The following is a 14,024-nucleotide window of genomic DNA, read 5'->3' as shown; positions in this document are numbered from 1 at the left end:
TTCCCTCTACAACATATTCAACAGGCAATCAACCAGACTTATCTTGAAGATCTTCAGTGAGAGAAAAAATACCACCTCTAAAAGGCAGCCCATTGTACTTTTGGATAGCTCTAATCATTAGGAAGCTTTTGCTCCTATCGAGTCTGAATTTGCTGCTTTGCAAAATACATTTATTATTTCTAGTTCTAGTCTGGTCTCTTTTGTTCTTGGTACCAAAAAGAATAACTGTAACCCCTCTTCTCTTCCATGTATCAGCCCTTTAAATACTTGGAAGCCAGCTATGATTTCTCTTTCTAATTCTTTTCTTCAGAACTAACCATCCCTAAATTCTTCACTCTGTAGGCATAGTGGAAAGAGTGCTACAGTTGAAATACTTAAATTGGCATCATAAAACCACAGGTTGAATTCCACCCAAGTGATCTTGGACAAGTGGGGAATGGAAGGGAAAAGAGAACAAGTATTCATTAAGTACCTTCTATGTGCCACGTGCTTTAAAAATATCAAAGTTCCTGGATCTTAGTGTCTTTATCTGTAACATGATGAGGTCGGACTTTAAGGATCCTTCACATTCTAGATTTATGAAACTATGATATAATGAACTGCTCATCATATGAGATGTACTCGTGGACCTGTACCATGCCCTACTCTGGACACTCTTGGGCTCATCAATGTCCTTCTTAAAGTGTGGCACTTAGAGACAAATACATTATTCAAGACATGGATTAAATATGGCAGACCACAGTGGGTTTTCATATCTTTATTCCTGGGTATGTTGGCTCTTTAATGCTAACCAAGATTATATAAGATTTCATGGATACCATATCATACTGTTGACTTGACCAATGGTTAGGTGTGCCTTCAGTACTTAAAGAAATTAATTCAGGCTGTTCACTGAAAGGCTAAGTACTGAGGCTGAAGCTTAAATACTTTGGTCACATAATGAGAAGATGGACTCATAGGAAAAGACCCTGATGTTGGGAAAGATTAAAAGCCAAGAGAAAAGGATAACAGCAGAGGATGAGATGGATAGATTGTGTCATAGAAACAACAAAAATGAACTTAGACTTCTAGAGATAGTGGAGAATAAATAGAAAGGCTTAGTCTGCTATGGTCCATGGCGTCATGAAGAGTCAGGCACAACTGAATGGCTGAACAACAACAGAAAAACCTTCATCTGTACTGTTAAAATTGTTTTTTTTTAACAAGTGTGTTTTACCTTGACCTCTTTTAAATGTTACTTAATTTGGCTCAATTTTCTCTCCTATCAAGATCTTTTCAAATCTTGACTCTGTCATCCTTCCTGTCATCTTCAAATCTGATAAAACAGGCAAGCTATATCTTTATCCAAGTCATTGGTAAAAATGTTAACTAGCACAGGATTGAGCACAGATCCCTGCGACATTCCGATGGAGTCCTTCTTTTGAGACATCAGTAATTCGGTAAGTCCAGCTATTCAAGTAAGCCTGAGTTTCCATAACCATGCTATAATCAAACCCAAATGGCTCAATTCCCTTTCCCCACCCCAAGAATAGTATTAGAGACTTTGTAAAATGCTTTCCTAAAATCTACCTAAGTTAGATCTATAGCATTCCCCAAACCTGCTATCTAATCCCCATGAAAAAGGAAATAACATTAATCCGACATGACTTATTCTTGATGTGTTGTTGTTGTTCAGTCATTTTAGTCGTATCTGACTCTTCACGATGCCATTTGGGGTTTTCTCTTGGCAAAGACACTGGAGTGGTTTGCCATTTCTTTCGCCAGCTCATTTTACAAATGAGGAAACTGAGCAAACATGGTTAAGTGACTTGCCCAGAGTCACACAACTAATAAATGTCTAAGTCCAGATCTGAACTCAGGAAGATGGTTCTTCCTGACTTCAGATCTGGCACTCCATCCACTGAGTCATTTAGCTACCCCATGTTAAATTTGTTCTAGACAAGCTTATTGATTGTTGCTTGATAGAGGTTGACATGTGTGCTAAACCATACCAAAGCAATCCCAGTTCCTCCCCAGGACCTTTCCTGATACCCCCAGCTGCTTAGTGTCTTCCCCTTCCATCTTGCATCTGTTTTGTATATATGAACACATATACATGAAAGGTATCAAACTTGTAGCCTGGAAAACTTCCCAGTACATCTTGAATAAGATTAAGATGTAATTGGGAAATGCTTAACAAAATAAATTAAAAATACAATACAACATGGATACTGTTAACCTGTAGTTTTCTAAGTTGATATGTGGCCCACAGGGATCATTTCTACCTGAGTTTGACACCACTGATATACATGCTGTTTTCCCAATAGAATATAAGCTCCATGAGGGCAGGGGATGTTTCACTTTTATCATTTTATCCTCAGTACTGACACAGTGCTTGGCACACAGGGGACACTGAACAAATGCTTGCTGATCAGTGGATTGATTGATTAAAGAGAATGGATCCCTTCTATATTGTATTTACATAGTGGAATGCCATGGGCTGATCCTTTAGTATTTACAACTTTCTCAGGCCCTGAAGGCTAGGCTCTGAAATGGAAGCAGTAGCCTACAGTGGAAATCATGTTTTTCTACAAGATCAATAGACCTGGGCTCAATTCCTAACTCCATCTGTTATTCAATTGTTTCAGTCATATCTGACGCTTCATGATCCAATTTGGGATTTTCTCAGCAAAGATAATGAAGTGGTTTCCCATTTCCCTCCCCAGCTTATTTTACAGATGAGGAAACTGAGGCAAACAGGGTTAAGTGACTTGCCCAGGGACATACAGCTAATAAGTGTCTGAGGCCAGATTTGAACTCATGAAAACGAGTCTTCCTAACTTCAGGCCTGGCTTTCTGCGCACTATGGCGCCACCTAGCTGCCCTTCCTAGCTTTGACTTCATTAGCTATCTGACTTAAATTGTGAGCCTTAATATTATTATCTACCAATAGGCTTGAGACTGGGGTTACAGGGATAGTAATATTTTTACAATATCCCCTCATTATGAGAGAAGCATCTTATAAACTGAAAAGCATTAAATAAATGTGAGCCATGATTATCACTAGTGTTTGCCGTGTTAGTCTGATAGATAATGTACTGGCCTCCTAAGCCAAGAACTCCACAGTTCCCCTTCAAGTTTTATCCATGTTACACGTGCACTATTTTCTTGGAGTGGTAACTATCTCATAGGGTGATTATGAGGCAAACAGTTTGTAAAATGCAAAACCTATTATAGATGTGACCTATTATTCTCAGTGTGTAGGTGTTTTTTCTCTCAACAACATTTATTTGCCCCTGAAAACATTTTTGTTTTTAGTAGATAAAGAGTACCCAAAAAAGGCACTTTACCAAAATACTTGAGTCATTGCTTTTGTGTAGACACAGCCTTAATGGATTGCATACTTGTTAATTATCTGGTTAACCTGGTCAAAGCAGACAGCCACACTTTATAATTCAGCTCTTAAATTAGATTTGTTTTAGACATGAGTCTCCCAATTCTGTTTACACTGACCAAATTAATCAGATTGTTGCCAATCTGTTAACTCACTAAGGCTGTGAAGGCAGCAAAGAAAATGAAAGGAAATGCTCCCTTTCTAGAAAAGAAGGCTCAAGGCCCACGGATATGGCTGGACTCCCTTGTCAGTGCATTTCAGGAACAATATTCCATTGAGACTGACCTATGCAGATCAATCTAAATGTGTCTCAGGGAATTTTTTTCTTTATCCTTTGAATTTCTCTTATATGGTAAGTTATGAATGATACAAATTAGATTGGTTTGTTAATTTTCTCCGATTCTCAGAGTCACAGAATCTCAATGTTGGAAGGAACCCAGGAGGTCGTCTAATCCAATGCTCATCTAAAAGAGAATCTCCTTTATAACCAACCTAGAAAGTGCCCATCCAGTCTTATCTGGAAGACATCAATGAGGAGAACCCATTCTCTTCCAGAATAGTCCATTCCTTGGCTGTATGGTCCTAACTACAAGGCAAATATATTTCCTATGTCAGGCCTGAGAGGGTATTTGTTATAGGAGTAGAGAACAGCCTTGGAGACAAGACAAATAGGCAGGAAGGTAGATAGAGCTTCCTGGCTAGTTAGATAGATGGACAGATGGTTGGGTGGGTGGATATATAAAAACTTATATAGAGAGATAGCTGGGTAGACAGACAGACAGACAGACAGACAGACAGACAGATAGATAGATAGATAGATAGATAGATAGATGGATAGATAGGTAAGTAGATGGATATATGAAAATATACAGAGAAAGATAGCTAGATAGAAAAGATAGATGGATGAATAGATGGTTGGGTGGTTGGATATATAGAATGATAGAATGATAGAAAGATAGATTAATAGATGGATATGTAAAAATATACAGAGATAGATAGAGATAAATGAGGTAGATAGGTAATAAAGTTAAAAAGTGCTTATTATGTGCCTAGCACTGTGCTAAATATTGGGGATACAAATTAAAGCATGCAAGTTAGTTCTTGCCTCCGAGGAGCTTACATTCTAGTTGAGGAAGACAACACCTAAAAGGGGAAGTGGAAGGATGACCTGAGTTCAAGTCTCTCCTCTCACATATACTTAGTATGTGATCCTGGGAAAGTCACTTAACTTCTGTGCTCTAGGCAACTTTCTATGACTCTAAGTTGAAGAAAAGGAGCTGAGAGACTAGAGGTAATTCCCTCACCGGAGAATTCTCTATACCAGTGAAATCCCAGGCCCAGATGCCATCACTAGCCCTTATACTAGACCTACCTGCTGCTCATACTTCTGCCCTCTGGGGCTAAGCAGCATGAGTCTAATTCTGCTCTTTGAATACTAGAAAATAGCTATCATGAACTCTGCACATGGACTTGGTTTGATTTCTTCCATGACACTCCTATGACATGCCCTTAAGTACTTTTACTAACCCACCTCTGGCCATTCTCCAGCATGTCAATGTCCATACTAAAGTGGAATTCCCCAAAATTTAGGATCAGAGACATTTACCCCAGTGTAGTATCTCTCTCTCTCTCTCTCTCTCCCCCTATCTACCTGTCTATCTGTATAGATACGTAGATAGATATAACATACACACATATATACTATCTATATCTATATATCTATATCCATATCTATCTATAGATAGGTAGATAGATATAACATATACACACATATACATGTATACACATATGTGTATGTTTCATGCAAAAATATTTATTGATATGAAATTGATTTTAATGAAGTTGGTAGAATACATATATTAATATATGTATGTACATATGTATGTTTCTATATGTGGATATATTTGTGTGTGCATATATATACATATACATACAGACTCACACATACATGTGTAGATATATAAAATGTAGTTATTTTCATGTTGTCTCTTCTATGAGAATGAAAGCTGCTTGAGGGCAGGGACCATATTTTTTGCCTTACTTGTGCTTGCACCTCTTAGTGCTTCACACAGTGCCTGGCATACAGTAGATGCTTAATAAATGCTTGTTGACTGACTAGTTGACTTGCCATTATGTTTTTGGGCCTCAGCTCACTCACCCATAAAATGAAAGGTTTGTACTCTGTGATCTTTAAGCCTCTTCCCTATTCTAGATTCCTTGATCTCCTTCCTCAAATTCTCCTTTAGGACTATGTTGAAGTCTCTGTGTACACTTCCCATTTCCTATATAGGATGTAAACTCCTTCAGGGCAAAGACTGTCACACTGTCACATTGTGTGTGTGTGTGTGTGTGTGTGTGTGTGTGTATCTCCAATGCCCAGAACAACTTGTGCACATTGCACTGACAGAGTGCTGGTCCTGGAGTCAGGGTCAGGAAGACTAATCTTTAGGAATTCAAATCTGGCCTAAGACACTTACTAGTTATGTGACCCTGGGCAAGTCACTTAACTCTGTTTGCCTCAGTTTCCTCATCTGCAAAATGAGCTAGGGAAGGAAATGGCAAACCACTCCAGTATCTCTGCCAAGAAAACCCCCAATAGGGTCACAAAGAGTTGGGCACAAACGAAAGCAACTGAACAAACAACAACCCTGTGAGACAGAAACCTTTTAGAGCTCTTCTTCTTGTTGTCCATTGACCTTCTCCTTCCCTTCCACATAAGTCCTTTGGTTCTGATTTCCCATTTATGGCCATATCTGGAGAATTGTGTTTAGTGCTGGATACCACCTTTTGGGAAGGACAGTGATAAGATGGAGAACATCCAGAGTAGGGCAACTAGAATACTGAAGAGCCTTGAGATCTTTCCACATGAGCTGTAGAAACGAGCATGTTGGGGCAGCTAGATGGGACAGTGGATAGAGCACTAGCCCCGGAGTCAGGACCTGAGTTCAAATCAGACCTCAAACCCTTACTAGCTGTGTGACCCTGGGCAAGTCACTTAACTTTGATTGCTTCCTCCCTCCATAAAAAAGATTAAAAAAGCATGTTTAGCCCAGAGAAGATTTAAGGTGTGTGTGTGGGGTGATAATAGCTATTTTCACAGTACCTGAAGGACTGTCACTGGAAGAGGGATTGAAGTTGTTCTGCTCCATGCCCAGAGGATTGAACTTGGGGCACTGGGTTAAAATAAAGAGAGTCATCTTTCAGTTTCATCTAAGAAAACCTTGTAGGTAATTAGACTTGTCCAAATATAGAATAAGCTGCCTGGGGAGGTAATGCTTTCTCTCTTGCTAGAGGCTGTGAAGTGTGTTGTAGCAGGATTCATATCTATATCTATAAGTTATTTGTGCATGTGTTAACTTCCCCCTAGTAGAATGTAAGCCCCCGGATGGTAGAGACTATTTCATTTCTGTCTTTCTATCCCCAGCAAAAGCAGAGTTCCTTGCACATAGTAGGTGCTTTACAAACATAGGTGGTGCATTGAATTGAATTTCTAATGAGTTATGGTGTGGACTCTGTGTCCTGTCAGGTCATGTTTGATTTGAAAGTCCTACATGACTAGAAACTGACTACTCTTAGTGCATTCTTGCTAAAGGATTGAGTTCAAAGGAAGCAGATTTAAAAAAAAACTGTGGCTACATGATTTCAAAACCTGGTTGTGGTTTAGTCAATTCAGTGAAAAAGGAAGGAAGGAAAAAAAGAAGTAAGGAAGAGAGAGAGGGAGGAAGGGAGGAATAAAGGAAAGAAGTAATGAAACAAGCACTTACTATGTGCTAGATACTATGCTAAGTGCTTTATAAATATTACCTCATTTAATCCTCACAATGACTCTGAAAAGTAGGTTGTTATTATTCTTACTTTACAACTGAGAAAATGAAGGCAGATAGAAGTTAAATGACTTGCCCAGGGTCACACAGCTAGAAGGTATCTGAGGCCAAATTTGAATTCAAGTCTTCCTGATTCCAGGTATAGTCCTCTACCCAAACTCCCAGACTAAATATATTTACCCAAAGCATGTATTTACTTCAGTTCCCTTTTGTTATAGGCATAGTAAGGCAAGTAAACTAGGGAGGAGAGGAACGGTGTCCTTGAGAAAATAACAGTATGCCTAGACCCATGTTTTAAATCTATATCATAGATCAAGACCCAAAACGACCTTGAAAATGAACTGATTGAGTTGATGATAATAATTGAATTACTTTCTTTACCCTTCCCCTCTGCAAACGAGTATCTGAAGACTCTCACATCTCTAGACATTTTTTCCCTATACCTCGGATACAAAAATTTTCCAAACACTTATTAAATCTTCACATATCTAGCTATTCTATTTAGTAGAAAGTTGTAAGTTTCAAGGAACTGTCCTTAAATATTGAACAACTCCCTTAAGTGACTAAAAATACAGTAGTTTGAATTATCTAGTTTAATTTTATCAATTATTTGGGTATTATCTATTAATTCTGTGTGCAGATGCAGTCCAGTTCTCAATATTTATTTCTCTTTTGCTAATCTATTTGGGAATCTCCACAGCTATCTGAAAGGTCTATTTGAAATGAACTTGAATGAAGTAAAAAAATAAAGTGTGGAGTTTCACTTTTAAAACTAAAATGGACTTGAATGGTAATTTTAAAAATGGCAGTATGCATTAGCTACAGTTAAAATTTCTGTTATTGTTTCAAAGACCATTTCAATTGTTTTTTTAATCTGTTTCAGGTATTCCAGTTTAAGAACTAAACTTTATACAAATGGAAATATCAATAAACTTTGTATTTATCCTCAGGAATTTATAAGACAAGTTAAATCTGAAAAAAATATGTAACTTCATTATTACTGCAAATAAAGACCATGCTAAAAATGGTCAGGAGGAACCAGTAGCATACAAATATGTGCATACACTTAAAGTTTAATAAAGGTTAACGCAAGGAGTAAAGGTTTGTCAGATCATTAGTGACAAGTTATTAAAAAAAATGAATTTTGAGCTGTGACTGTGTGCATCCTTTCTAAAAGCCTCTTTTCATGGAACTCCAATCTCACTATTCACTTTTCCCCATTTGTTGTATTCCTGAAGATTCTATGCCCCTTGCCAAAAATAATACTAATTTGAGGAAAGCCATATCTCTCAACCTGTGTATTTTCATTATTTACTTTAAAAATATTTACTTAAATTATTCTGTTTTGTCATGCTAGCAGGTCGGAGTTTGCCAGTCTACATCATTTGAATATGCTTCCTTCTAACAGATTCCTGCTCACTGGGCTCTGTCCTACAGGCTCAGAGACTCAGTCTTTCAGCATTCAAAGGGCAGAATTTAGGATACCTCAAGCTTCTCAAAATCAGACACTATGTATTTAGAAATCTATGTCAGTTGATTCTATGGTTGATCTTCCCATTTCTTTTCTTTGGGGGGTTTAATAGGAGCTCAAAGGACAGGAACCCACCTCCCCCACTTCAGAATGTTCCATGACAGCTGCACCTGTAACCTCATTACCTGTTTGTAGGGAGATGGCTCTCATATCTCCATCCTGAGACACAATACTGAAATGATATGTTGTTCCAGCTTGTAAATCCTCGGGGTTACATTCATAGGTATGGTTGGCAATCTGCAGAGGGTAGCACAGGGCGCTCCTAGAGGTGTCAAAGTTGTAGATAAGGCTGAAATTACAGGGTGACCCTTCTGTGTTCCACCTGAGACTGGCAGAACTGCTGGAGACCTTGGCTTGGGTCAGGTTGATGTCGCACCTCAGCGGCTCCCCGAGGCCACTCTGCAAAAGGGATCAGAGACAAGGGCTGAAGTCTCCTGACTGAAGCCTTCCCTAGGGACGTTCTGGTTCCCTTCCCTTCCTCTCCAAAACAAGAGCCCCAAACCAATTCCATAAGTAAAAAACAAAAACCGAGCAAGAACACGGGTAGGTGGCCGCATCTCCCAGTAGCCGGCCTCCTTGAGGGGAGCTTGGGGGTGGGGGCGCGGGAGACGGGGAGCGAGGCGTGACTTTGGCGGTGAACTCAGCCCGCTGAGGAGTGAGCTAGGAGAAGCATGAGCCGGTTGTTAGAGCGCATCTCTGCTTAGCTCCAAGCGCCTTTCTCCTAACCCAGGCAGGTTCCCGGGAGAAAGTTGGCCTTCTAGGGGCACGGAATGACCAGGCGCGGAGGCTGGAAGCTGGAGAGGGAGCTGGTTTTCTGAGAGGGAAGGCGAGGAAGGCGCTTTCTCCATCCCCAGGTCCCTCTTCCTCCTGCCACTCACCTGCATCAGGTTCAGTGCCATCCATAAGGCCAACCTGGCTCCATAGCTCAGCATTGCCATCAGGGCTTAAGAACAAGATTATCCTAGTCAGGGTGGGGATAAGAAGGGAGATGGCCACTGAGTCCCAGCTGGGGAGGGAGGGGAGGCGAGGTGAAGCGAGGAATGGCAAAGAGAGTGTGGAGACTCCCCGGACAGCCAGCAAGACACTTGTTGCCCGAGCTTCAGGGCTCCCTGCCGGCTCCTTGAGGTTTTCTCCGCGAGGGGGACCGGGATGTGCCAGGACAGGGGCCGCTGTTGCTGCTGCAGCCCTCGGTGGGCTGCGGACGCGAGAGGCGGCGGGGACAGGCAGCTCGCAGCCCTTCCCACGCTGCCATACTGACCCGCGCTGCCGCTAGCCCGAGCCCTTTCCACGGACTTCCGCAATCAAAAGGCAATTTCCTCGTCTCCCGGCAAAGGAACAATGCTCCGGGGAGGGAGGGCGCCTCGAGGAGCCAACGCCTGAAGCTGCCAAGGGAGTCTGGAGCGAGCCCAGCTGCCCCCCTAGTGTCCCACTCTGCTAGCCGCCGGGGTCCCGGCCCCGCTGCACTTGGCCTCCTGGACTTTCACTTTTCCACACTCTTTCCTCCGCTCTCCAGACCTCTGGGCAATAAGCATTACTTGGATCCCTCCCTCCCTCTCACTTTCCAGCCCCCCTTCCTTTCTCCACACCCTTCACCTCCCCTTCCCCCATCTTCCTTCCTATCGTCCTCCCTCATCTGCTTTCTCCAGGGGCTCTTTTCCCAAGATTATGCCTGACCAATCATGTACCAGAGCAGATTTCCCTAGGTCTCGAAACCTCTTTCCTGGAACTTTATTAAAATGTTCTTATCCCATAGTTTCCCCTCCTCACTTCAAAGAATTTGTTCAGTTCTCGTGGTCCCCTCCCCCTTACCAACAAAAAGTCCTTCTTTGCCCATTGCTAATCAGGATGCAATCTTTGCTCTTCTTCCTATACACTTTCTATTTTCTCCTATGAAGATTTTGCTTTGTTTCTGTAGGCTAAAAACTACTTCAAAATGCCATTTATGAGTCCACTGAACGATCGAGGGATGCAATAGTTTGCTTGGATTTTATCCGCTGAAGTTGTACCCATTTTTTCAAGTTACCTTAATACTACTGCTCAGCAAAGGATAATAAGGTCACAAGTCAATTTGATCATTAATTCTTAACTAAATACCACCAAATAAACAAAGCAATCTAAACTACACCTCGTGGCATATTACTGAATACAAATCCATCAAGACACTTCCAGCTCTAAGAATCTAAAAAATTCTTTTCATTATTACACAAAGTAATGTATGTAAGCCCTCCATAATTTCAGGGTTACCTCAGTGGCAGAGCATTATAAGCACATTTCCCTCAGTTTTTTGTACCTAATTGTGCCCTTGACACAACGTACCTCCGGGTCCTTGAATGACTCTGGGACTAACAATATACAGAAGTTTCCTGATTCTCAAGGAACAAACAAAATGAATTCTATGCAGATAACAGCCAAAGTATGACCCACACCTTTAATAATTTATTATCATTTCCTTTAGATATCACTGTAGCAACTATAGCATGTTTCACATTGTCATTTCCAAGAGTTAAAAAGACCTGTTGAGGTTGCTAAATGGAGAGGAAAGGAGGCATTTAGTTTTATTTTTAAAAATTAAATATGCCATGCTCACTTGATACTACATTGTGTACAGTAACAGTTTTTAGTTTGAAGAACAGTGGAAAATAAACAAGCAAAATAGATTTAATTCCATTTGGGAAAGTGTTGTCTTATTCCTTCCTTCTATCTCTTTAATAAAGTAATATGCACATTTATCTTGCACAAACTCTTTGCTCTTTTTTTATCTGCAGCTAGATCTGAGATCATACACACATATCTTTTAACATTTGGAGCCATTAAATCCCACAGAGTTTAATTTTAAGTTTCCAGGAAAATTGTGTATTGCTTGCCTCCCTCTCCAACTGGTTCATTTGCATTTACTAAACAATACTTCCCATTCCTCCCCTCTGCCAAGAGAATTCAGCTACTTTACCAAGCCTATGATGCTTTTTTATACAATATCATCTCTCTTTGTAATTGTACAGTGCAAATTATCATTGCTAGAAGACTATAATGATTTCTATTTTCTTCCTTTTTCTAACACTACTCCCTTTTAATTGTTTTTTCTGTGCTATAACTAAGGTTATATTTTCATGCCCTCTACACTCAATATGGGTGAAATGCCTTTTACATAGAAAGCACTTAATAAATGCTTGTTGAAATGAATTATTGACTTGTACCTATTACTCCTCTTCTAACTTAAAATACTATCACAGACTAAATCAGAATTAAGCTTTTTCCTCTTTTCTTTAAATTAACCCACCAAGATCAGTCATCTAACCTTCCCTACCCAAGCTACCTCTACCCATCCCTCTTTGTTCATTCTAATTTGGCACCTTCTAAGAGGCTCTGGGGAGCTTCTATTTCTCAGGAAGCCTTTCCATGCTTCATTTCTTTCACAACACTCCAGTAGACCAGGAGGAATTCTTTAGAAAGTTTATAAACTAGGATTTCAGCAGAGTTATTTGGGGGAAAAATATCTCTCTGTGCAAGAAATCTCTTTATAGACATGGTGGAGAAAGAAGTAAATTAGATGGAGAAACAGTTGAATAACCAAAAGAACAGTAACAGTAATTAATGGATCAATGTTCATCCAAGAAGGAAGTTTTAATGGACTGCCCAAAGGCTCTATTCTTGGCCCTGTGCTACTCAGCATTTTAATCTAGTACTTTCATGAAGACAAAGATGTAATGCTTATATATACAAATAATATAAAGTTTGTAGGGATAGCTAACTTGTAGGTAAACTGAGTTAGGATTCAATGAGAAAGAATGAGTCAATTCTAATAAAATTAAATGTAATAGAGTTGAATAAAAATTCTACATCTGGGCTCAATATAATTCAATAGTATGACGTGGTCTACAGTCCATATAAGTTTAATATAAGTCAATCTTGTAACATGGTAACCAAGTCTTAGGCTATGTTAATAAAGATGTGCTGTCTAGAATGAAAAAGGTGATAAGAATTCACCCTGCTTTGTCTTGGCCAGGATATATTGAGAACATTAAATTTCTTTCTATGTGTTATAATTTGGGAAGAATATTGACAAACTAGACTACATCCAAGAGAGGGTGAGCAGAACTGGAGATTATGTTGTGTGAATAAAAAGCCATTTATTAAGTCATGACTATGTAGAGCACCAAGTGCTGAGCTGAGTGCTGGGGATACAAACAAAGAAGCAAAAACAGCTCATGCTTTCAAAGAGCATACATTTGGATTGGGGAGACAATGGACATAGGAAAGCTGTGATCAGGAAAGGAGACTTTTTTTTTAAACAGGGTTGGCGAATGAGGTAATAGGGGAGTAGATTGTCATACCCCACTCAGGAACAATGGCACAATTGGTTTGAGCTGGTGATATTTAGCCTGCAGAAGAGAAGATAGATTAGAGATCCATAGCTTTCTTTTAACTATTTAAAATGTTTTCATCTTTGAGAGTTATTTCGGATGTTCTTGGACCTGGGGAGAAGATTTAGGCATACTGAGTGAAAGTTTCAGAATGGTAAATTTTAGCTTCAATAAAAGGATACACTTTATAACAGTTAGAGCTGTCTAGAAATGAAATAGGATGCCTTGCTGGGTTACTCCCTCATTCTGTCTTTATGTGGAGGCTGCAAGACTACTTGCTAAGACTGTTACATTCCCTTCTTAACCTCTGCCTCTGAGGGTCCCTCTCCTCTAAGAACTCAAACACCATCTTTGGCATGAAGTTTTTTATGACTCCCCTCAACTGACAGTGCTCTCTCCCACAAATTCCCTTTTGTTTAATTATGTTGATTCACTTTCTATTTATGTTCTATATATTTTTAAATGTCTTCCCCGTTAGAATGTGAGTTCTTCTTGAGAAGATACTATTTCATTCTTAGTTCTTGTATTCACAGTGCCTAGCACAGTATCTGGCACAGAAGATATACTTAATGGATATTTTTGGTTGACTGATTTCTTGCTGCAGAGGTGATCCCTTTTCGTGTACTGTTTGAACTCAATGACCTCTGAGCACCCGAATCCAAAATTATGTGATTCAGTTAATATTTTTTCTAATACTTTAATGGATATGTCGATCTTATCAACATGGGTACTCCCTTGGTTCTACTAGTCTTCCATTCTGGAATATGATAATTAAAATAATATTATACAATATGTTATATATTACATGTAACATATAACATTAATTAACATTAATGAATAATGTTAACATAATATATAATATAAAATATAATTAATGACACAATATAATAGTATTATATAATAAGAGCCATATTATCATATATTATCACACATTT

The 14,024-nt window shown here is 39.5% G+C and overlaps 1 protein-coding gene across 2 annotated transcripts in view; it reads right to left on the bottom strand.

Moving 5' to 3' along the window:
* PTPRB (protein tyrosine phosphatase receptor type B) overlaps window positions 1-14,024 on the bottom strand; it is a 165,442-nt gene that overhangs the window by 101,005 nt on the left and 50,413 nt on the right. Inside the window, exons 1-2 of one of the 2 annotated variants that reach the window (XM_036759250.1) lie at window positions 9,607-10,040; window positions 8,854-9,127 (exon numbers count right to left, since the gene is read on the bottom strand). In XM_036759250.1, coding sequence (XP_036615145.1) covers window positions 8,854-9,127; window positions 9,607-9,666 — 334 coding nt within the window. In that variant the 5' untranslated portion in view covers window positions 9,667-10,040. Of the gene's footprint in view, window positions 1-8,853; window positions 9,128-9,606; window positions 10,041-14,024 lie in introns of those variants that run through there. The other variant, XM_036759249.1, reaches the window with a different exon arrangement.

Source organism: Trichosurus vulpecula, chromosome 5 (genome assembly GCF_011100635.1).
Source record: "Trichosurus vulpecula isolate mTriVul1 chromosome 5, mTriVul1.pri, whole genome shotgun sequence".
Taxonomy (NCBI): domain Eukaryota; kingdom Metazoa; phylum Chordata; class Mammalia; order Diprotodontia; family Phalangeridae; genus Trichosurus; species Trichosurus vulpecula.
Note: the sequence above shows the minus strand (reverse complement) of the source record. Positions and strands in the feature narration are given on the sequence as shown.